This window comes from Podarcis pityusensis, assembly GCF_964106645.2.
Source record: "Podarcis pityusensis genome assembly, chromosome: 3".
In the NCBI taxonomy this organism is placed as follows: Eukaryota; Metazoa; Chordata; class Lepidosauria; order Squamata; family Lacertidae; genus Podarcis; species Podarcis pityusensis.
The window spans coordinates 51,153,799-51,178,697 of NC_138026.1; the positions used below are offsets into that span (position 1 = coordinate 51,153,799).

The following is a 24,899-nucleotide window of genomic DNA, read 5'->3' on the forward strand; positions in this document are numbered from 1 at the left end:
CTGCCTCCTAATCTCTGGTAAGAACAAGAATTCCTCTACTTTCCTTGATCTCCCAGCAATGTTCACCAGCATGACGAGTGAACTGGTCCCTGATCATAGCAAGCAGTTGAAATGGTAATGTAGATGTCATGAGTCCCATGGAGGTGTTGGTCAGATTCTGAGGCGGAATGGGAGGAGCTCAGGGAATCAGAGCTATAGGAATTGGGACCCCAAAAACATGACTGAGCCCAGGAGGGAGCCAGAGTCTTCGCAGAGGGAGATCTGGATCCAGTGGAGGGGCTTAGTGGTTATGTAAGAGCCCCATACTCATATTACACCCTCACTAAAAGCAGTCATGAATAAAGGCATTAAAAGAGCCCACCAGAATGATAGTAAGAGAGAAAAGATAGCTTGCTGAAACCATGAAATAAAACTGCAGAAGGCCTAACGTTCATTGTTAGGTGGGAATTCTGCAGCATCTGGCAAAAAGAGAATGCGGATTCCTCTTCCTTCTCCATTTTAATTTATGCCTGCCTGGAGGAGTTGAGGCATTCATTCTCCAAACTTAAAAGTCCTGATTGCTATGCCAGCAACTATAAATTCTCTACAAATTGATGCGCTTGTAGGTTTTGACCCAGCTAGTGAAGCCTAGCAGACTCTGCCACATTTTATTACATCCTTGAATGCGGTAAAGGGCTGGCTTGCTGCACAGTGAAGCTACTTCACTCCGTCGCTCTAGTCAAAAGCTAGGTTGCATTTCCACACCTTCAGACCTCACAGGTGTTGTTTCATTGCTCTCCTTTCAAATGCAGTTGTTTGATTTTCAAATGCAGGATGTGTTTCTGTTTTGTTTCATCTGGGTGCCACTTTTTATGTGTGGGGGGTTTTTTTCCTGGCATGGAGAACAATACCAGTGGTGGAAGAAGTCTGCACTTTTCAGGTTATGAGTGGAGGGAAATGGTCTCTTTCCGACTCAGGTTTATCCTCAGTCCCCAAGGTGGCAATGGCAGTTATATCACCATTGCATACTTTTCCTAACAGGAAGGTTTTCCTACATAGCCAACAAATGCAGGAAACAAAGTATTATACAAGTATTTAATATCTCACCCCCCCCCCAAAAAAAACCCAGAGTAAAGATAATATGGAACGGTTTGGTATCACCCGTCACTTCAGGTATTCAAGGCCTTGACTACTGAAAGGATCCTCAGGTAAGCCAGGTCTCTGCTGTAAGGATTCTGTAGCTTAGAACCTCAGCACAGGGCAAATAGTTCCATAAAGGCATAAAAGCAATGCCCAGTCAAACCACAGAAAAAGGGCACTGCAGAAAAGAGTCAGGGTGCAATGCAGCATAAACGACATGCCTGTTGCAGATTCAGAGATTTCTCACCATGAAGTGCACACCAGTTGGTAAGCATTCATTTAAAAAACAAAGCTGTCCTTTGACAGGTTGAGTGGCACATGCCTAGGACAAAGTCATTGTCTTCATGCTTGGGAGCATTTCATGGGGAAATGTTTTCTCAAGGGAATGTACATCCATCATGCAACATTCATTGCTCTTCCTAGACACAAAGCAATAGTACTAAAAAAAAAAAAGGAGTTAGGAAAATGGCTTTCAGACTACCATTCAGATGCACATTAGATGCACACTTCCATTTTGTAGTCCCACAAGTCATTTGGGTGACAGAGACAGAGGTACACTTGGAAGGGAGTCCCACTGAACTCAGTGAGGCTAACTGCTATGTAAACTTGCACAGGATCACAATGTCAAACTGTAATAATGAAAGGTTCATGCACAATTCTACGTGCTTTTGACTCATGTGTTACTGCAGATACTGAAATATCTTCTCACACTGTGGTTCTGCTCTGCTCACAGAAGTGATTTGCATGAGCACTTCTGTTAATGAAAATTGCAATCTGGGAAGCTGACCTGAAACATTCACATTGCTGGAGTGGTAAATACCCTTCACTATTCCTCTTCAGTGAAGGAGAGTTAAATAAAGTCAGAACATATTCTCTCTTTTAACAGGAATCTGGAACAGTGTTAGAAACTGAGATATGAAAGCTAGGAGTTAAATGGCACCTTAAACCTAGGTTATGGGCACTTTTTTTAATAACAAGAATACAAAGCTGGAAATGAATGAACTGCAGCTAAAATATTATGTTCATTTTTCACATGGTCTAGTCTTCATCTGAAGACTGCAAAAAATAAAGCTATGCTTCCCCTAACCACCCCCCTAATATTCTTAAGAGGGTCTCTTCTCCAGTCTTCAGAGAGTAGCTGGAAGTGGGGAGGCAGAAAAAGGTCCTCCTTTGCTTCCACTCTGCAGTTTTAATCTGAAATCTTAGGTGCAGCACTGCGCCCAGACCTCAGAAACTGCTCATGCTAATGAAATTCCTTGTCGCAAAACGCACCTGGAACAATGGGCGTTTTGAACACTGATCTGGAACTAATATTGACAACTGATGCTAGCTTTAGGGAGGATTCCAGTTCACTCCGCATTTGGGGGTGAACCTTTCGCCCTCCACCCCAGGTCCTGTGCACATATCAGAATGTAGTTCTGCGGATTAAGTTGCATAATCAACAAACTAACCCACACATGGGTCCTGCACTTACAAGACAGTCGAGGGCTGCCTCTTTCTTCCTTTAAATGTTTTAAGCTGTTTAGAGCAACTCCATGCAGTAAAAATTCTCTGTTGAAACATTGTTCAAATACATCATATTGTTCAGTGGGGAATTGTATGGAGAAAAGGATGGCTGCCCCATGTACCTATGGGAGTTCCCATCTTTTTCTTCATTCAATTCCCCAAGAAGGGACTGCACATTTTGATGTATGGTCATTTCCTGGGAGCAACTTAAAATATATATTTTTTGCCTCATGGAGCTGCTGTAAAGAGCTTAAAATGTTAAGGAAGAAAGAGGCAGTCCACAGACTACCTGGAAAGTATTTTTGTTTGTTTGTTAAAATGGGTGTATTTATCCGCCCATAAACAAGATGAAACAGAATCAGTTTTGTTAAAAAAAGAAAATGAAACCAGTACATTTTTTTGAACTTTACCTTTGGGCTATAGTCTTTGAGAGCAAAAAAACCCAACACCCTTATGGTTTAGATCCTTTGCTTAAGTTATTGTGGAAGAGCTATACCAAATGAACAGAATTTCATAAAGACGAAGATTAACCAGAGTCATATAACAAGAGGTTAGGAGGGGTCTACAGCTGCCATCTGTGAGAAAGTCTTCATTTGTTCTGAAATTTGTATGAAATGGGATGCAATCCAGGAGACTGTACTAAACATCTGAGATCCAAGAACACATTTTCCCCCACCAAGGGGATTTGCTGTCATATAGCACAATGCTGGTTACCTGGATAGAGCAGTGGTACATCCAACTTTTAATTCGAAGGGACCCTATTCAGGCATACAATGATGTCCACCCAAATCCTCACTAAATTTCCACTTGTGCAAAAGGACTTCCTTCATCTACCCCCTGAAACCCTCCTGCACCTCCAAAATCTGCTCCAAAGGGTCAAGCTTTCAGGACAGATTTTGGGGGTGTGCAGGGGTATTCAGGGGAGAGTTGAAGTTTACCTGAACCATGTTGGATACCACCCACAGCTCTCTTCTTGAAAACCAATAGTTTGGACCCTGGGGAGTGGATACATGTTGGCCTCAGACTGGGAAAGAATCATCCATGAAACTCATTGGGTGAACTTAGTCCAGTCACTAGCCTAATCTACTTCACAGAGTTATTGTGAAGCTACATATTCTAGAGCTCGATAGATGGAATGGTGGAATAGAAGTATATTTAATAAAATAAATAAATACTCGGAAGTGCTTCAATGTTTTAGAGACGGTGTGCCATAAAATGCACAAACAATAAAGTCCCCCTCAAAGCTTCCTAGTTTTCAGGGTAATGATGGATTTTGTGAATCAGAACCCCTCTTTAGAGCTTTGGTTTTGACTACTATTTTTATCTGAAGCAGTGCCTGTTAAATGGTAAAAATCACAAAATGAATGGTCATACCTTACCCATTATGCTACTTGCCGTATGATTATGCCACAGATTTTTTTTTCTGAGAACAAATCTATATAAACTGTGATTTCCTAAATGACTGTCAAGATGAAAACCAACCTGTGCAGTGCTGATGTATTTTAAGAGCCTGCGGGCTTCGTTATTCAGGGACGCTGTAGGACTTGCCCAGGGTTGCAAATTTATGTGCCAGCGGATTGTCTGGAATACCAAGGAGGGACAAAAAGAATATTAGCATAGTCAAGAACATATTTTCAAGAAAAGACATTTCTAGATCTAGAGCAGAATGCATTGAAAGTTTAATTATACTATGTCAATATATATTTTATATTTAACAATACTTCCACCCAGTGCTTTTTTTTAGGCAGTATGCTGTACCGCTGTCTCTTTTTCCCTTGCCTGCTGCCGCCACCGCTTCCCGTGATGGCAGGCACCAGTTTTTGCAGAATAGACATTAAGTTAACTGTCCTATAATTTCCCGCATCCACACTGGATCCCATTTATGGATTTCTTCTTTTTGTGGCTGGCTTTATGAGGTAAGAATAAAAATTTATAAAAACACAAGCTTGTTCTGTATCTGTTCCTGCCAGCCATGTGGAACAATGGATGCAGCCTATCTAGACTTAGAGGAAGTCAGAAAGAAAGACCAAGATCATAAGAAAAGCTGCAAAGGGGAGTCAAACAGGGCTCCCCAAATCAGTCCTCTGATTTTGTGAATCTAACCTTATAATTCAAGAAGCTATTCTGCACCTGTAGAGAAAAGTTATTCCATCCCCCCCCCCCCCGTCGAGACCATTTTGTGGTGTCCTGAAAGAGGCAATGTTGTTGCCCACAGCATGGCATGCTCTTGATTTCATCTCTAGGGAAAGCTAGTGTCAGCACTGTTCGTACTTTTTGGAATCTGTGAAACCTGTCAGCTCAAAACCTTGGAGATCCTGTCAGCCTAGCATATAACTTTTCACACATAAAATAGGACAGGAAAGAACTTGAGGAAATGTGCTTGCATTAACAAAGGCAATTGCATTCCTTCGCACCCTCCAGAAACCCATTCCCTTGGTGGAATCTCTGTCATCATGTCAAAAATGCATATGGCCACCCTTTTCCTCTCAGAAATACATAAAAAATAATGCTCTTTTAAAGCAGGGGTGGCGCATCAGTGGCCAGGCCATATTGTTGGAGTACAACTCCCACCCTTTGACCATGTAGGCTGGGGCCTGATGGGCATCAGAGTTCAATAGCAACTGAAGTAGAACAACACAGTTCCAATTTCTTTATTGAGGTACTTTCATCTGGCTTCAGAAGGAAGAGAAATCAGACTCCATTGACTTGGCTGAGGGACAAGCTGAAACCTGCATAACCACTAGCACAGCCTCATTTGAACATCTGCTACTTCCTCCCACCTTCCATAGGAAGACTACGGTTAAATGCAGACTCCATGGCTGCAACATCAGTCAGCTTTCTTTCTTTCCTTCCCCCATCCCTTCCTTGTTTGGTTTACCATTTGCCTGGAGAAATAGGATTTTGGTTCGCCTTTGTATTGCCCTACTGGGGATGCTGGAATTAAAAAGGATTCTTCCATGCTGTTGATATGCTGTGGCTATGATGTGAATGGTAGTTTCATTTGATATTCAGAGACTGGGGAAGTGGGGGAATGTATGAAGTCTGAAGTAGGAAGTTATGCTTCCTCTCTCCTGTTCTCTATGATACACCTAATGCCAACCACAGAAAAAGCAAACAAAGTGAGAGCCAGCTTCTGATGGCAAGTATCACTACGTTGAGTCCCACAGATATTTTCATCAGAAGAGGTGCTGAATAGGGCAATATATCACCAGCCAAACATTGTGATATAGTGACATATCAGGATGTTGAAAGGCGGGAGTGGTGGTGGTTTCACCCTGGCACCTCGTGGGGCCAGAGCTGGTGCAGCTTGTTCCTCCCTCCATGCGCCAGGTGCTGGCAGTGGAGGGAGTCAGGCAAGCCCCACCCACAGTATACCGCCGGGTGAAGGTGCCATCACGCTCTGGCCCTCAAACCAGTCCTGGGTGATACATCAATACATCACCCAGGCCTAGTTCTGATGAGTAATTATTTCAATCATTAATTTGTGCACTGGCATGTTCAGATTTGGATCCTAGGTATTAACACTGTGCTAGTGGGATCTTTTCTGACAAAGCCAGTGTCCTGCTCCTGCTATTTATCATTAAGAAGAGTGAGCTCAAGCAGGAGGAGCAGAGTTGGCGTTAGAGACCATGGATTAGGAAACCTGTGTTTTTCCTCTATTGCACAGAAAAGGAGAAAATAAATATATGTAAAAATAATGGGAAGGGAGGTACCCATCAGGAATTCTAGGAGGTTGGAAACTAAAACACAGTCCCTGAACAAGAGTGCAATTGTGGATTTGATAGGGCAGAGGTCTCCAACCTTTTTAGGCCAGCCCCTCTCATCACTTCTCCCCTCCCCTCCACTGGATCACCTCCTCTCCCCCTCCCCTGGCAGAAACAGAAAAAGAGAAGGCACCTGTACACCTATTTTGCTTTTCCAAGGGAGGTGAGTAAAAGTTGGATCCAGTAGTGACTGGCAGAATCCGAGACCAGGGAGAAGAGTCGGTGGAAGAAGATTGGAAGAAATTTAAAGACTATTTACAGAAATACTGCAAAATTAATGAATGTTAGAATGATGTCAGAATGAAGTTAAGTGGTTTTAGCAGCAATGTTAGAAAGGTGTATGTAAAAATGGATTGTTAACAGGTGAGAATCCAAAGTTATAATATATTAAGTTAAAGGATTAAGACAAAAATAAAGAGGGAAAGGAATTGCTGAATTAACTAAGTGAACTGGAATACAAAAAAGGGAGGTGTGAGGAGGTCAGGGAAGCAAGGAAATGAAATGTAAGGCATGGAATGATTGATTTGTTTTTAAGTGTTTTTTATTTTTCTTTTCTTTCTTTTTTTCTTTTTTTCTTTTTTTATTATCTATGTAATCTTTTTTTTGAAACCTTAATAAATATCATTTAAAAAAAATATCATTCAAAAAAAAAAAAGTTGGATCCAGTAGAATTGATCTGGGCCTTGGAAAGCACATAGAGCTTAAAGAGAAAATTGGAAACTGTGTTTAAAGATGAAATGGGAAGAAGAAGAAGAAGAAGAAGAAGAAGAAGAAGAAGAAGAAGGAGAAGAGTTTGGATTTGATATCCCGCCTTTCACTCTCCTTCAGGAGTCTCAAAGCGGCTAACAATCTCCTTTCCCTTCCTCCCCCACAACAAACACTCTGTGAGGTGAGTGGGGCTGAGAGACTTCAAGGAAGTGTGACTGGCCCAAGGTCACCCAGCAGCTGCATGTGGAGGAGCGGAGACGCGAACCCAGTTCACCAGATTAGGAGACTACCGCTCTTAACCACTACACCACACTGGCTCTCCCGCCAGTGACACTATGTGCTTTTCAAGAGAGAGAAAAGGTAACCTCCTCGTGACCAAGGGGGCAGTGAGCGTGGGAGTTCGAAGGCTTTGTGAGTGCCCATGCCATTCCACCCATGAGTACAGTGGTACTTCGGGTTACAGACACTTCAGGTTACAGACGCTTCAGGTTACAGACTCCACTAACCCGAAATTATTACTTCAGGTTAAGAACTTTGCTTCAGGATGAGAGCAGAAATTGCGCAATGGCAGCGCGGCGGCCCCATTAGCTAAAGTGGTACCTCAGGTTAAGAACAGTTTCAGGTTAAGAACGGACCTCCAGAACAAATTAAGTTCTTAACTTGAGGTACCACTGTACCACATTGGTAACCCTGTTTCTATCATAAAAAACCTCAGAGCCTGTCATAGAAACGCCTTGTACCATTCAAGAACACTAACAGAAACAAAAGCAAATTGGGTGCCAGGATCTGAATTCATCTACAACGGACTTCATGGAGGTCATATCCTTAGGACTACCAGAAAAGGATCCTTTGCAAGGACGGATGGTAGACACATTGCAGCGAGCGGGGTGGAATGTAATGAGAGGGAAAGGGCAAAGTTCAAAGACAAAAGGGGGATGAGAGTCAGACCAGATCAACAGCCATGAATGGATAGCGTGAGTCATATTTTTGCAGCTTAAATAAACACTGTCTTAATGGGAGCCAAAAACACTACACGAAGCTTTTTGTTCATTGAGGGTAAAATTCTCCCTCGTTCCCTTGTAGAGGAATGATGAAAAGAACATTTTAGAAATTTTTTGCAGTTGACAGCCAGAAAGCCGACTTCGGTTTTTCCATCACTTAAACTGTTCTTTTGCACTCTCTTAACTTTCCATTACTGGTCAATGAATGAGCTTGCATGCCCTTCAAAACTGAAGCTGAAATACCAACTTGCAGCATCTGTCACTGCTATCTCATTTCTAGGCAGCAGTGTTGAATTGCCTGGACCCATTGGGAGGGAGAAGCATGAAGTTTTCCAAAACCATTCAAAACTTTCCTACAGCCAGACAGCATTTGAAGGAACTTGAAGGCTGGAATTCTGACAGGTCAGAAGACAGAGATGAGAATGAGAATTGACAACACATTCCCAGGCAGAAGCCAAGGACATATGCAGACCTGAGTCCAGTTAATTCAGAAGTGTCTTTGTGGCAGGCAGTGCATGTACCACACAAAAGAAAGTAAACTTTAGTATATCCAAACCTACATTTTAAATGTATTTTTACATATAGCTTGCAGCGGGTGGGGAAAACATCTGCTGCAACAAACTGAACTTGTGTCTTTATTTTTTTAAAATAAAATACTTGCCACCTTTCTGAGAAGAATTTTTTATCATGGCAGATTTAATGTAGTTAACTTTTTGTGGAAAGACATGTGTCTAGGTTAGCCAACATGGCGCCCTCAAACAGTTGTTGGTTCACAACTCCCATCAGCCCCAGTCAGCATGGGGCTTGGGGGGGCGGTGTTTTGTTACCGGCAGGGGAAGATAAGATATACAAAACCAAGCAGTGCTAAAGCAGAAGCAGAAGAAAGACTGCTTCTAAGAACTCAAAAGCTTACTTTCCCTCAGTCGAAATCCAAAGGGCCCAAATCGTTCATTTTATCTCATGCCCTCAAGCTTTAGGACCATTTTACCATTTTTATGTAAAGAAATACTTGTAAAGTATTTTATGTAAAGAATCACCTGTTGTTCACCATCAACCAACAAATACAAGCTGGGCCTGTACAGAGAGGGATTTCACTATGCTTATCACAACAGAACAGCCTGGCTCATGGCAAATCAATCTGAGATTTTAAAAAGGAATAAGAAATTATGGGGAGCAGTGAATTGTCCAAGAGCAACTAATGCTGCAGCATTGCTAAAGCTAACCAGCTGTGGACCTGATCAGCCCCTTGAATGGAAGACCACTGGTAGCACCATGTAAAAGCAGAAGCAGGGGAATTAAAAAGTAGGATAAAAGTATGCTGTCTCTCAACATGTTTGAATGTACATCAGTGCAATTGCAGTATTATACTTTTATGTCCTCTGCTCTGCTAACCTGGCACAAGAGGCTGCTTTAGCAGCACAGAGGTATGTGCCAGTCCATTCATCCCAGAGATATTATGGGCCAAGTATATTATTGATAGAAAATTAAATCACAACAGCCTCAAGACAAAATAGGAGTCAATTTAAACTCTACATGATAAATGGGAACGTCAGTTAATCCAAATGTAACTGCCAGGTGCTTGTAAACATTGGCAAAGCAAACTGGAGATGGTGGTACCAGCTATGGAAAATAATCTGATGGTTCCATAGACATTTGAGACAAATGGGTCCTAGACAGGAAGCCAATCTCAGGAGGAGGAAGTGTTACCAGCCAACTTGTCAGGCCAGGAACACTGGGTTTGGGGGTGGAGGAGGGGGTGCATGTGTGTCTGAAAAATAAAAAATAAAAACTATTATCTAAATTCAAAGTTGCTTCTAGATGACATGTTTAATGAGCATTCAGCCTTATTTGTTTGCAAAGAGGTTAGATGCTGAAGGCCATTTAAAGAGCACTCATCAGAGCGTTTATTATCCCACACTTTTCAGTGCATTTTCTGTTCACTTTCCTTGTCACAAAAAGTCCAAGCTTTATTTCACAAGGGCTCCACATCAGATTTAATTGTACAGTCTGAATTTGCTGAGATATGATTGAATCCCACCAAAAATTAATGACAGTCTAAAACCTCCGCAAGTCAAGATTTTTTGGACCTCTGATCTTGACAGTAACAAGAATATGGTAGGGCATAGATTTAAACACAATTAGATTTCCTGTCCAATGGCTGACACAAATTCCTTTCAAAGTTAATGAACGGATCCAATTAGGACACAGATTTCTAAAGCACAAAATTCTTATCCACAGATGTCATTTCTCATATCAGGACCAGCAGCATATAGATGAAGCACAACTTGAGAAGCTAAAACATGATTTTAAAAACACCACCACCACAAAAGCTTGTGATGTCTATAGTTTTACATTTCCTCTTTTTTATCCAGTACATACCTAAATGTTAACTGTTAACTGCAGTCTTAAAAAATTACTGCTAAATACATAACACACCTACAGTGCTTTGTGTTTGTTTGTTTGTTTGTTTGTTTGTGTTTTTTACAAATGATTCCCTGCATACAATGGCTGTAATACAGATGTAAAGCAGACCTTTTTAAACAGAAGACAAAGTCTGAGAATTACCGTACATGTACATCTATGGGAAGTCCTCTATATTTTGTAAGAAAGTGTAATTCACAAACAATTAGGCATAAAATCATATGGAAATAAATGCAATGTGGTGCACTGCACAGCGTTTAAGTACCACATTCTTTCTAGCATGGCATAATGTTTACTGGATTGCTCCATGGGAATATAAAATAAACCCCACAACAGAAGATGTTTAATACTACAGTTGTCTTCATCTAAGAGAGTGCACAGCTTTGCAGAATATCTGACAGCTAGTACAGATGTTACATATTTAAGGAGCCTGTGTGTCACTTAACATCTGATGCACAGAGTGGTGTCACAGCAGAACAGAGCTGGTATTTCAGCTATTATAAAAATTGCATTTCCTTATTTGTTTTTAATCCTTTCTCTTCCTCACGAAGAACCTCAGTAACCACAAGATAGGGATGGAATGTTTTGAAAATCTCAGTGTCAAGTTTCTCTGCATGGATTTTTTCTAACTCCCATCCTATTCCTCGATTTTGAAAAGAAGTTAATTCCCCCTACCTAACCACTAAAAATAATAATAAAAATCCTGCTAACAATATGAATAAGTCTAGCATATCATACACTTTTTATACAATCCAAGTTACCTAAAGTAACCAACATGTAAACAGATGCATATAGCTGTATAAAAATACTTATGTATCTTATAAAATTGTGCAGCAGAAATATAGTATAGCATAAGGCTTGACTCATTTATACATATTGGACCGTATTCAAAGTAGCACCATTTCCCTTATTCTCTGCTCTCACAATCCCTTGACTCAATAATGGTCCACATTCCTACTGATGCTGGTTGTCTCTGGTGCCTCACGTAAGAGACATCATCTCATAAGATGTGGCCTTATGACATCATTGACAAAATCACATGGTGCATTCCAACAAGACTAAAAAAAGTAGAGTGAACAAATTGGGCCTAAGAATGTGAGATCAAAGAAGAATGAAGAGAAACAGAATTACCGTATTTTTTGCTCCATAAGACTCACTTTTTCCCTCCTAAAAAGTAAGGGGAAATGTGTGTCTTATGGAGCGAATGCAGGCTGCGCAGCTATCCCAGAAGCCAGAACAGCAAGAGGGATCACTGCTTTCACTGCGCAGCGATCCCTCTTGCTGTTCTGGCTTCTGTAATTCATAATATTTTTTTTTCTTGTTTTCCTCCTCCAAAAACTAGGTGCGTCTTGTGGTCTGGTGCGTCTTATAGAGCGAAAAATACGGTATGTGTTCAGAGGTGCCCACCATTTTAAAAATTTTAAGGTACTTTTCATCAAGCACCTGATTATACCCTGATTATACATCAATGCATTTTTAGTCATCTTTATTATTTCTATCTGTGTTTTAAGCAGTGCTATAACAGCTGTAGAAAAAAAATAATTATCCAACATGCAAACTTTTCTTGCATGGAAGATGTTTCTTTTCATGGAAGATGTTCTCTTCCATGAGACAGTTATATGTTTTTGAGAATCTGTTTAATATCTAGAATCATGCAAAGGTCAGGTTGTTTTTTTTAAGTGTTTTCTTTGGCCTAATTAGACAGTAATCTGTGTTGATGTTCCCCTGGAGACCACTCTCTCTTTCAGCATATGCGCCCTTTAAATAATCTGCAATTAAAATCGTCTCATGTGTCCTTCTGAAATGGCAACACTGCAATAATAAAGCATTCAAAGGCCAAGTTTACAAGTAGCTATTATATCACTGGAATGACAGACTACAAGGATCTTTGGATATCAGCTGGTGGGCTATGCCTTGTCACTGATACTCCTTGTTTAAAGGGGGGGTTGCTTTACCCTCAAGGGCAGAGAACCATGCCACTCCCAGTCATTCCACACTGGGCTACATGGGCAAAACCTTTGACAGGATGTACGGCTGCTTTCTACATGTGAATTCAGTGTGTGAGCTTGCTGTTACTCCCTAACTCTTCACTTCAATTGATGGCCATAATGTTGTTCTCCAAACTCGACTTTTACACCCATATACTTTATTATGGCTGGCACCGATGTGTCCGCTTGCCCGAGAGCAGGTGACAGTGTACTATCCTTCTTTCCCATAGCAATAGCATGGATGAGAGTTAAGTCGTGGGCAACCAGCCCTGTATATTATGGTTTGGGTACAAAGAGCTGCTCTGAACACCAGTTGCTAGAAATCACAAGCAGGAAAATGCTATTGTCTTCATGTCCTGACAGTGGGCTTCCCACGGGCTTCTGTTTTGCTACTGTTAGAAAAGAATGCTGGACATGGTCTGATCCAGCAGAACTCTTCTTATATCCCCATGCTTGGGCTCACACAAGAGACTTGTGCTATCCCAATATTTGTGTTTTTTGGATTCCTTCACCTCTGGATTGCCTGACCTACATGTCATATTGCAAAAACTGTATTTTGAAAGTCCACTCAGTTTGGAAAGCAGCTTGCATTTTGGCATGGGGAATGCTGTTTACGAACAAGAAGTCTTACCCTCCCCCTTGAGCTCATGGAACTAGTTTCAGAGAACTTTGGATCTTGGTCAGTTTGCCCCACAGGGAGACTGCCACGAACAGCACCCTACATGCTATAATGTGAAGTACCACCCACCACATAGATCATCTGTGTCATGTAAGTAATTCCCATACCAGTTGCTGTCAGGTTGCTATATTCTAAATTCTCTGATCTACCGTATGTAGCAAGCTAATCTAGACGTCAGTGGCAGTGCATGGACCACATGGAAATAACATAATTGTGAAGTAAATGACATCTACACCAGCCATACCCATGCTGCAAGGCACCAGAGGTCTTGGACCAGGGACAATGGCTGGTAGCAGAGCCTAGCTCTCTTGCTCCATGTGCCACAAGGACAGCTCTCAGGTTTAGAGATCTTTCAGCCTGATCTCTGCAGTGCCACTGGTTTTCCTGGGCTTCAGGCAGGGAATCTTTTCCCAGTCCTATCTGGAAATGCTGAGGATTGTACATAGGACCTTCTGTATGCAAAGCAGATGTTCTACCACCTGGGGAGCCATGGGTTTGCCTCAGGTCAGAACCAAATGCTTAAGCAGAGGTGTTTGTACATGAAGAAAAGAAATGAAAGCATTAAGAACCAGCAATATTCCATGACCAGAGAGAAATATTTAGCACCTGTTCGGGGGGGGGGGTCTGCTTGTTCTAAAAGACCATTTTCACATTACTTCAATGGGCAATGTGTGCCAGATTCACGATCACTTTCCTGACAATATTTTTTAATATATATTTTCTTTGGTTTCTTTCTGTGCCTCAATTTTTTTCAAGTGAATTGCTCAGCCAATATTCCATGATCCTATGTTGCTAAATCTGACTGACTGTGTTATGTACTGAGTTGAATAGGATCCAAACTGTAGCAGTCTGATTGGTCCTAGAACAATAGGATCCAAAAGGCAGCAGTCTGATTGGTCCTAGAACAATAGGATCCAAAAGGCAGCAGTCTGATTGGTCCTAGAACAATGCAGCAGTATGATTGGTTGGCAGGAACCACCCAATCCTGCTCCAGATAGAAGTGAATCCACAACCTGATTGGCTTACAGTAGAATTCCAGAATTAGCCAATCATGTGCAGCCCATTGTGTAAATAATGTATATAAAGCAGATACTGTGAGGGGACATTTATTCATTCCTCCTCACCACTATGAGCTGAATAAAGAGCATGAAATCACTTTGCGACTCTGAGTATATTTCACTGGCGACGAAGATGGGATCCCGCTGAGCTGACTGCCACACACAGCACCGCAGCACCGCCAACTGCCGCACCGCTGCCTCGCACCGTGTATCCAGGCTTCAGCTCCGGGGCACAAGGAACTCAGAATGGCAGCCAACAGCAGCTTCTCGCCATTCAACCCAGCATCTGGAGACTGGGAAGCGTACGCCTCCCGTTTCACCTTCCTCCTAGAAGCCAAAGGGGTCACCGACGAAGAAGACGCCAAGAAGAGGGCGATATTCTTCAGCGTCTGCGGAGAGGAGACGTTTGAAATCGCCCGGGCTCTCCTTGCGCCTGAAGACGTCGCTACTGTTCCATACAAAACAATAATGGAACAGCTGAAGGGGCACTTTTCGCCGCAGCCCTCAGTGGTGGCTCGTCGAAATGCCTTCTACGCAAAGCGGCAAGCCCCTGGGGAAACCATAACTGGGTTTGTGACCTCTCTCCGCCAAGCCGCCCGGTTCTGCAACTTCTCAGAGCTGGAGAACATGCTTCGTGACCGCCTCGTCGGTGGCCTGAAGGATGAGAAGCTGCAACGACGCCTCTACGCTAAGAAGGACCTAACGTTCCAGGTCGCTCTGGAGGAGGCCCTGGCAACAGAAGCTGCCGAGAGGTCGACCCAAGAGGCACGGCCGAGCCTGCCATCCCAACCGAGGGTCCACCATGAAGACCTCACCGACGACTCAGGATCCGACAGGGAGGAGGTGCACCGAGTACAGCAGCGCACTCAAGCAGCGCACAGACCACAGCTGCCTCGACGAGAAGGAGGGAACTGCGCAAGCTGCGGGGAGAGTCACGAGAGGAGGACCTGCCGTTTCCGCAACGCAGAGTGCAGGCAGTGCAGAAAATCGGGACACATCGCCCGGGTGTGTCGGGCTCGGCCCACCCGACACCAGGCATCAGATGACCAATCCAAGAGCCCCAGGTCCCGGGGCCCAACGCACCAAGGCAACTCGACGGAGCTCACGGACTTCCAGGTATACCAGTTGCCCCACCCCAACGTAGAGAAAATTTATGTAGAGGTACAGATAGAGGGGGCCCCATGCCGCATGGAGCTTGACACGGGTTCAACTCTATCCATAATCTCGGCAAGGACCTTAAGGAAACTGTGTCCCACTGGGGGTCCCAAACTCAGGCCGGCCCCATTCACCCTCCGGGACTTCCAGAAACGTAAGGTCCCCACAATGGGGGTGGGGACCTTCAGGGTGCAATACCGAGGGCGGACGCGGCAACTGGACTTGCTTGTGGTCAAGGGCCCCTACATTAGCTTACTGGGATTGGCATGGTTTGGACCACTGGGGCTAGCTGTCACCGGGGTGAACCACACTAGCTTACAAGTGGACGTGGACGCCATATGCAAGGAATTTCCAGGGGTTTTCGATGGGAAATTGGGACAGTATACGGGCCCCCCCATTGCGCTACAGCTTGACCCCGCAGTACGACCGGTCAGGCTCAAGGCCCGCCGGGTCCCGTTCGCCTTGAAACCCCGTATAGACGAGGAATTGGACCGACTCGTAGAGCAAGGAGTGCTGGAGCCGGTGCCTAATGCTCCCTGGGAAACCCCAATCGTCACACCCGTCAAGCCTAATGGTTCGGTCCGCATCTGCGCAGACTACAAATGTACCATAAACAAGGCCCTCACGGCCCACGCATACCCAGTGCCAGTGGTCAGCCATGTCCTTGCCACCCTGGCTGGGTCGAAAATTTTTGGCAAGCTGGACTTGGCCCAAGCATATCAACAGCTGCCAGTAGATGAGGCCACAGCAGAGGCACAGACGATTGTGACGCACAGAGGAGCGTTCAGGGTAAAGCGGCTGCAATTCGGTGTCAGCGTGGCACCAGGCATATTCCAGAATATAATGGACTCTCTCCTTAAAGGGATTCCTGGCGTCACCCCCTTCTTCGATGATGTGTTGATTGCCGGCCCCACACCAGAGGAGTTTGAGGACCGCCTCCGCACCGTTCTGCACCGTTTCCAGACGGCGGGTCTCAAGGTGAAGCGGGAAAAATGTCTACTAGGAGTGCCTCAGGTGGACTTTCTGGGATTTATGGTGGACGCAGAAGGGGTCCACCCGACTGGGGACAAGGTACGGGCCATTTGTGATGCCCCAGCGCCCAAGAGCAAGACTGAACTTCAGGCCTTCTTGGGGCTATTGAACTTTTACCATTCCTTCCTTCCTTCCCCACAAGGCGGCGGTAGCGGAGCCCCTACACAGACTCCTGGACAAGCGGGCCCCTTGGGTGTGGGGCCAGCGCCAGGAGGCCGCATTCCAGGCAGTCAAGGACTTGCTTGTCTCAAACTCGGTCTTGGCACACTTCGACGAGAGGCTGCCGGTGGTGCTAGCATGCGACGCCTCACCCTATGGCATTGGAGCTGTCCTGGGGCACCAACTCCCGGATGGAAGAGAGGTACCGGTGGCGTACTTTTCCCAGACACTCAACACAACCGAGCGGAACTACTCGCAAATCGACAAGGAGGGTCTGGCAATCGTAAAGGGAGTAAAAAAATTCCATGATTTCTTGTACGGGCGGCCCTTCACCGTGGTGACTGACCACAAGCCGTTGCTTGGCTTGTTTGCCCCCGAAAAGCAGACCCCCCAAGTGCTGTCTCCTCGCGTCCTCAGGTGGTCAATTTTCCTTGCCAGCTACCAGTATGCACTGATTCACCGACCTGGGAAGGCGATGGGCCATGCGGACGCCCTCAGCAGGCTACCACTACCGGAAACAGGCCCTGACCCAGCACCTGCACAAGAGGTTATGAGCCTGGAGCTGCTTCCCGACCGCCCCATTCAGGCACAAGAAGTTGCACACCATTCCAAGAAAGATAGGGTCATCTCCCGGGTCCTGGACTGGGTGTGGAGGGGATGGCCCAGCAGCAGCCCCGGGCCAGAATTCGCCGGCTACACAACCCGCAAACATGAACTGTCGGCCCACAAGGGGTGCCTGTTATGGGGAAGCAGAGTCGTTGTTCCCCAGCCCCTCTGCAAAAGGGTCCTCACAGCCCTACACGAGACACATCCAGGGGTAGTAAGAATGAAGGCCCTTGCCAGGAGTTATGTGTGGTGGCCGGGGATCGATGGAGAGATAGAGGCCTGGGTCAAACACTGCCAGGCCTGCCAAGAATCCCGCCCAGATCCCCCAAGGGCCCCAGTCCAGTCCTGGGAGTCCGCCCGAGCACCATGGTCACGCCTGCATGTGGATTTCGCTGGCCCCTTTCAGGGGAAAACATTCTTCATAGTGGTGGACTCCTACACCAAATGGCTGGAAGTCGCACTGGTACCGTCCACTTCCACGTCCGCAGCCATCCGGGTACTACGCAGGCTGTTTGCAACCCACGGGCTCCCTGACACTCTCGTCTCAGACAACGGGACTGCATTTACGTCAGGAGAATTCCGAACCTTCACAGCGCAGAACGCCATCCGCCACATCCGTTCGGCGCCGTTCCACCCTGCCACCAATGGCCAAGCAGAACGCATGGTGCGGACCACCAAGGACACCCTTCGCCGCATGACGCAAGGGGACTGGGAGTACCGCCTTGCCACATTCCTTCTAGCACAGCACAGCACCCCCAGCTCAACGACTGGCCGGAGCCCCGCTGAACTACTAATGGGTCGGCGCCTTGCAATCAGATTGGACCGCCTTCACCCCGATAGAGCTCAGGATGAGGTAGTGGTGGGGGAAGGCAGGAACCCCCGGACCTTCGAGGCCCAGGACCCAGTGTACGCAAAGAATTTTGGGGCAGGCCCAGCATGGGTACCCGCCACAATCACCAGGGTCACTGGCCCCGTGTCGTACGAGGTGCTAACGGATGGGGGGCAATGCTGGCGCCGCCACTGCGACCAGATACGGCGACGATTCCCAGGAGAAAACCAGGAGGAGGACAGGTCAGAGGAGTCCCAAGGGAACAGCGGGGCAGTGAGGCCCATAGAGCAGGAGGGGCCAGCAGGAGAGGCAGAATCAGTAAATACAGAGAGGACCAGTGAGGCCGAAAGGACACCGGAACCAGAACCACGACTGAGCGAGCCGGTTGCACCAGACCAAACAGCCGCATCACAGCCAGCATCCTTGGAACACGAGCCAGAACCCGGAGCCCGGACCAGGGAACACCCCAGGCCACAACGCACACGTAGGCCGCCGGCATACCTTGAGGACTATGAATGCGACCTCCCGGGCAGGACTGGAACTTAGAGGGGAGGGGTGTTATGTACTGAGTTGAATAGGATCCAAACTGTAGCAGTCTGATTGGTCCTAGAACAATAGGATCCAAAAGGCAGCAGTCTGATTGGTCCTAGAACAATAGGATTCAGAATGCAGCAGTCTGATTGGTCCTAGAACAATGCAGCAGTATGATTGGTTGGCAGGAACCACCCAATCCTGCTCCAGATAGAAGTGAATCCACAACCTGATTGGCTTACAGTAGAATTCCAGAATTAGCCAATCATGTGCAGCCCATTGTGTAAATAATGTATATAAAGCAGATACTGTGAGGGGACATTTATTCATTCCTCCTCACCACTATGAGCTGAATAAAGAGCATGAAATCACTTTGCGACTCTGAGTATATTTCAGACTGTGTCCCCCACTTGGAGTCATTTTATTTGCTGGCAGCACTGCTCAATGTCAGCCAGCAACTACAATCCAAAACGTTTCCACTTCCCTGTGTGTGCCAACATGTCTTCTGTTTACAAGGCAGATGGACAAAAAGAAAGACACAATCTTTATCCTTACATGCCCATTTTATAAGTGTGAAAAACAGAAATCCAGCTAATTAATTCTCTAATTGCTCTTCAGCATTACAGCCAAGATTAACATAACCATCATAAGTCAAGGACTAGCAATAAATATGTGAGTCATGGAAACACAAAACGTCTCTAACATTTGATTTACTGAGAAAATTGCTATTTTTCCTACTATATAAGCCATTCCAGGATGTCTGTTCAATCCATATATTCAGATCTTTCCTCCATACTTCCTTTAACCCAGTTGGATCTCCAGCATTTATCTTGCAGATTCAGGAAACCAAACTTGACTATGAGTGGCTCAAACTGTTATGTACACATGAGACAGTTTAATATGTGTACATGCATCACACAGTTTCATTCCCCCTCACCCCGTGCGCTTTTGTACATGTTTGTCCACACAGGAGAGCTTTCAACTGAACTCTGTCTCAATGTTTCTCAGCCATCCTAGTGGGCTGTGCTTGATGGGGTGCATTGTGACTTCCTCCCCCTCAATTTATATTTCCCTACCCTTCCTGAATTCTGGAAACTTGAAGTCCATTGTGGGCAAACACACAGGTATTCGTTTACCTGTGAAGGCAGTCATTCTTTCCCATTATTTCTGAGATACGAGCTTTATGATATACAGTGGTACCTCAGGTTAAGTACTTAATTCGTTCCGGAGGTCCGTTCTTAACCTGAAACTGTTCTTAACCTGAAGCACCACTTTAGCTAATGGAGCCTCCTGCTGCCGCCGTAGCACGATTTCTGTTCTCATCCTGAAGCAAAGTTCTTAACCTGAAGCACTATTTCTGGGTTAGCAGAGTCTGTAACCTGAAGCATATGTAACCTGAAGCATCTGTAACCCGAGGTACCACTGTACAGTGGTACCTCTGGTTACGAACTTAATTTGTTCCGGAGGTCCGTTCTTAATCTGAGGTACCACTTTAGCTAATGAGGCCTCCCGCTGCCACCGTGCGATTTCTGTTCTCAGCCTGAGGTAAAGTTCTTAACCCAAGGTACTACTTCCGGGTTAGCGGAGTCTGTAACCCAAAGTGTTTGTAACCTGAGGTACCACTTTACCCGACTTGCACAAAAACAGCTGTTCAAAACAACATCACGTGTGTTGACCAATCCCACCAGCAACCCATGGAGCACCTCGTCAACAGAAGTAGAAAGTGTGTTACTAGATGGTCGTTGCAACCAGCAAAACATCACCATATATGTAGCGCAAAGCAAAAACATTCCTCTTCTCCCAGGCCTTTGGCTAACGAAACAATCAATCGCCTTTTAAACTAGGGGAAGGGGGTGTTTTTTGCTGGGTGCGGGTGACAAATGAAGCCATGGTTTACATGTTTTACATGCTTTATTTGTTACTATGTTATGTTTGTTTTTATATTGCAAACTGCTCCATGAGCCTTGGATGAAGAGTGGTATAGAAATTATTATTTTTTTTTTTTAAATCCACTAAAACAATACACTTTAGAATGTCCACAGTCAGGTAGCATGCACTTTTAGGCTGGGATTTCCTCCCCCCCCCCCCTCAGCATTATCCACCAATTGAGAAAATCTGCACGGGGGTGGGAGTTGCAGTCTGTCACTTAAGATGAGAAGATCATCTTGACTATGCAAAAAACATGCACAAATGAGACGCATCGAATCCATTTTCAGCTGCAGCGTGTGTACACAGCCAGTGATAAGTCTCTTGTGGCTTGAGATTGAGAACTATTAATTCTTAATACATATTGTATCCTGAATGTAAATTCATTGATAATGCAATGCAAATAATTTACCTGCAGTAAAAAGGATAGGAAACAGACCCTAGAGGCTATTTTCCCCATGTTCATGATTTGCTCTACTAACATCTGTGACTGAAGCAAGCTAATGAATTGCTGAGGGAGGAAAACTAATTTTGCAAAGAAGCCCACCACATTTCTGCAACTGAACTGCCTCACTCCACACTGCAAACACCAGTGATTGTTTGACATTTATACTGGCTGCACCAACAATTTGTGCTTAGCTACTCAAAAGGTGGCATTCTTATAGCTATTCTGCAGCCTCTGTAGGTAAAGTTAGAGTGATGGCAATTTTAAAAGAGCTCTGCGGCTATGCACACATTCCTGTGTACTCTTGGCTCCAGTGCTCTCCTGCTGCTGGTGTTTGAAGTTGTGTTCACATGAGGTCAGCCACGATTCATACTGAACCTGCAGTTCCTTGAGAAAGTGTTGTTTGATGCATTTCCTATCAAACCAGCTTTCATCTGATTTGAACATACAGTGGTACCTCACAAGACGAATGCCTCGCAAGACAAAAAACTCGCCAGACGAAAGGGTTTTTTGTTTTTTGAGCTGCTTCGCAAGACGATTTTCCCTATGGGCTTGCTTCGCAAGACGGAAACGTCTTGCAAGTTTGTTTCCTTTTTCTTAACACCGTTAATACAGTTGCGACTTGACTTCGAGGAGCAACTCATAGAACGCGGTGTGGTAGCCTTTTTTGAGGTTTTTAAAGACTTTGGTGATTTTTGAAGCTTTCCCAAAACTTTCCCGACACCGTGCTTCGCAAGACAACAAAAATCGCAAGACGACAAAACTCGCGGAACGAATTAATTTCGTCTTGCGAGGCACCACTGTATAAGCCACAATCACTTTGCAGTTAAGTCGAGATGTGCTACGCTTGAGACAGAAGATGACAACTTTGTGAACAGGAACGGGGGAGGGGGAGTCCTGCAGGCATGAGGAAACCAAAGGGGCAATGCATATCAAGTGAAGACATTCCCACCCCCTCTCTGGTGTGTACAGCAATGTGTACATGCAATTTGAAACACAGAAGGGGAAACCGGTATTTCACCACGTTTTAAGCTGCTAATCTGTACACAGTCGACCACTGAAATATAGATTGCCTTACTGAACATGAACATGTCTAGAACTGGAGTTTAAATATTTTGTAATGCAGCATTACTGGAGGGAAACATAGTTATAGCTACAAAGTCTTCTCCTAAAAGGTTGAGAGTTTGTTGGCTGAATATCACAGGGTGTTTGCTGGAGATGGCTTCCTTTGAAGCAGCAGGTAATTGCCCGAGAGTCAAACTCCCACCCAGTTAAGTGGAAAGCTTGGAGGAGGAAGGGCTTGCAAAGAGTCAGTAGTAGGTTCCCCCCCCCTCCATTTTTAGACTTCAAAGGCATTTCCCTGAGAGAGCCTTTTTAAGGCTTTCCTTGACAGCATCAGCATTGTGTACGCGTACAATGCCTTCTTTGTATCAGTTCGTTAAATAATGCTCTCACTCTCCATCAGTATTCGATTTCATGCCGTTTAGCAGTCTGACCACATGTGGAATCCATCCCACAGCCCTACAATAATAGAGCGTGTTATCTCAAAACTTGAAGCTGACCCACAAAGGCCTTGTGCCAAAAATTAGCTACCCAGTGCAGCTACCCACTGAGAGCTCAATAGCAGCCGCATTTGTAAACTAGCTTGTGTGCTAAGGGAAGCCAGGAGGGGAGACGTCAAGTCTTCCCAGGCCAAATGTCAAAAGCAAAGCACACTTCAGAGCTGTAAAAAACCGATAAAAATGAGGGGCACTCCTAAGATTGCTGTGCCTTAGTAAATATAAGTTTCACTTTGGAATGCCCATGTTACCAGTCTTTGTACGTTCTGGAAATCCCACCTGATAGACATTCAAATGTGCACCATTGAAAGCAATGCTGTGCGGAAAGACAACATCCGTAATTGGATGCACGGAACACTGTGCATCTGAAAGCACAGATCATGAGCCTCAGATTGTTGCGTATGATTCCTGATCCAACAAGGCCTTTGCCCTGTGCAGATCATCTTCCCTGAATTGAGCAAAAGTGTCTTGCTCCACTTTTACTGCATTTCTCATGTGAGCTTAAGTTTTTAATAATTAAAAGCAATTAATTCTGAAGCACAATATTAAAAAGCATAATAATGACAAGTGCACAAATTATCTGAGTCGAAATCCCCAGGAAGTAATGCAATGTCTTTTTTATTCAGACAATAATCTAGTGGTAGGGGATTAGTAGAGGGAAAGGTCCTTTAAGTGCAGGCTCTTTTTTATTATTTTAATATATTGTACACCAGTGTTTCATTATGAAATGCACTAAGAGTTATTATCCACCCTGAGCCTTTGAGAGAGGGAATATTAACAAGTGTAAGAGCAATAAATGATTTTTTAAATAAATGATGGGCCACAGGAAACAGTCAAATATTACTTAATCAATCATTTATTTCGTTGTCAATATACAGGATGCTTTGCAGAGGTAAAAAGATAGGTCCCTGCCCCAAGGAGCTTAGCCTCTAAATCTAAATTTAGAGGAAAGTGTCAGGGACTCCAGGGATCAAGTCAGAAACACCATGGTCTGAGGTGGGGCTGTTGCCTAGATACCTGGGGCTGTACATGTTGAAGCATCAAAGCGTCTATCAGCACAACAGAGGATGGGAAATGTGCAGCACCAACCCCTGTGATTTCGTTAAACTATTTCTACCCAACTCTTCAGCCAAAAAAGCTCCCAGGGTAGCTTATATAATATCAGTTATAAACAAGACTGTCATTACCCCCGGGCTTACACAGCGGCGTAGCGTGGGTTGTCAGCACCCGGGGCAAGGCAAGTAATTTGCGCCCCCTAACCCGGGGCAAGGCAAGTAATTTGCGCCCCCTAACCCCTAACCTGCCGCCGCTGCCAGCTTCTTCTTGCTGCTGCCTGGGCTGGTCTGGTGTGGTTCTCTCCCGTGCTCAGCGCTGCGCTGGGTGGCCGCTGCACTGTCCCTCCCCCAGATAGTCCCTCGCTCTCTCTCCGCACCGCACGCCTGGCACCCACCCCCTCCACAGTGGGCGGCGACCCAGCTGCTCGGATCGGATTCGCACAGCCAGCACTGCAGTGAGAGAGAGTGAGTGAGCCAGGTAGGGGCAGAGAGCTGCGAGTGCAAGCGCGCCCCCCCCCAGATGTTGCGCCCGGTGCGGCCAGCCCCCCCTGCACCCCCCACGCTACGCCACTGGGCTTACAACCTAAAAGGCACAACGCAAAGGAAAAAGAAGAGGGAGAAGGAAAACAAGCAAACTCAGGCACCATTCTTAAAGTTATAAAGCTCTTCTAAAGACCAGTTCAAATGAAAACTGTTCAGGGAAAGGAGCAACTGTGGACCTTGCTTCCCATCTGTCCCATTGCTGCAGTCTGCTGGAATGACTGCTGCCAGGAGACCATCGAGAGGCCTTTGCTTAATGCTGGTGACCATAGCTTGCTACAATCCAGCCTACCAAGGGACTTTAGGGAAACCTGGGGCTCAAAAACTCACTCTCCAGATTTAGCTATAGCATAGCTGTTAAGCGTCCCTTATTTGAAGGGACAGTCCCTTATTCTAGCGCCATGTCCCGCTGCTGTCCCTTATTGATGGGTGTCCCTTAAATGTCCCTTAAATGATGTCCCTTAAATTTCAAAGGAAGCAGCTCCTCTCCCTCCCAACCGTGTTGCTTGGCTGTGTTGCTCACCTAATAAGAAGTCTAAGAACGACTGGTGGGTGGAGCTTGCATGCCTTGTGTGTGGCTAGTTAATGCAAGCTGAGGGGGCTTTTGAATGCTGGACGCCATTTTGTTGCACGTGCTGCTGCAAACATTGCAGTGCAAAGCCAGGCCGGGGAGCCATCTTAAGTTGAGGCTGCATAGGCCTTGTGGTGCATGTGATTCAGATTCTATTCAGTTGAACCTCTGGTTACAAAGTTGGTTGGACAGTGTTCTCGAAGCTACCAGCATGTTTGACCAGACTGCAGGAGGACAGGAAGACTGG

General features: G+C 45.3%; 1 protein-coding gene across 1 annotated transcript in view; it reads right to left on the reverse strand.

Moving 5' to 3' along the window:
* The window catches only part of METTL24 (methyltransferase like 24), a 79,231-nt gene that overhangs the window by 40,251 nt on the left and 14,081 nt on the right, over window positions 1-24,899 (reverse strand). The window contains exon 2 of the mRNA XM_081000394.1: window positions 4,108-4,206. Coding sequence (XP_080856520.1) covers window positions 4,108-4,206 — 99 coding nt within the window. The remainder of the gene's footprint in view (window positions 1-4,107; window positions 4,207-24,899) is intronic.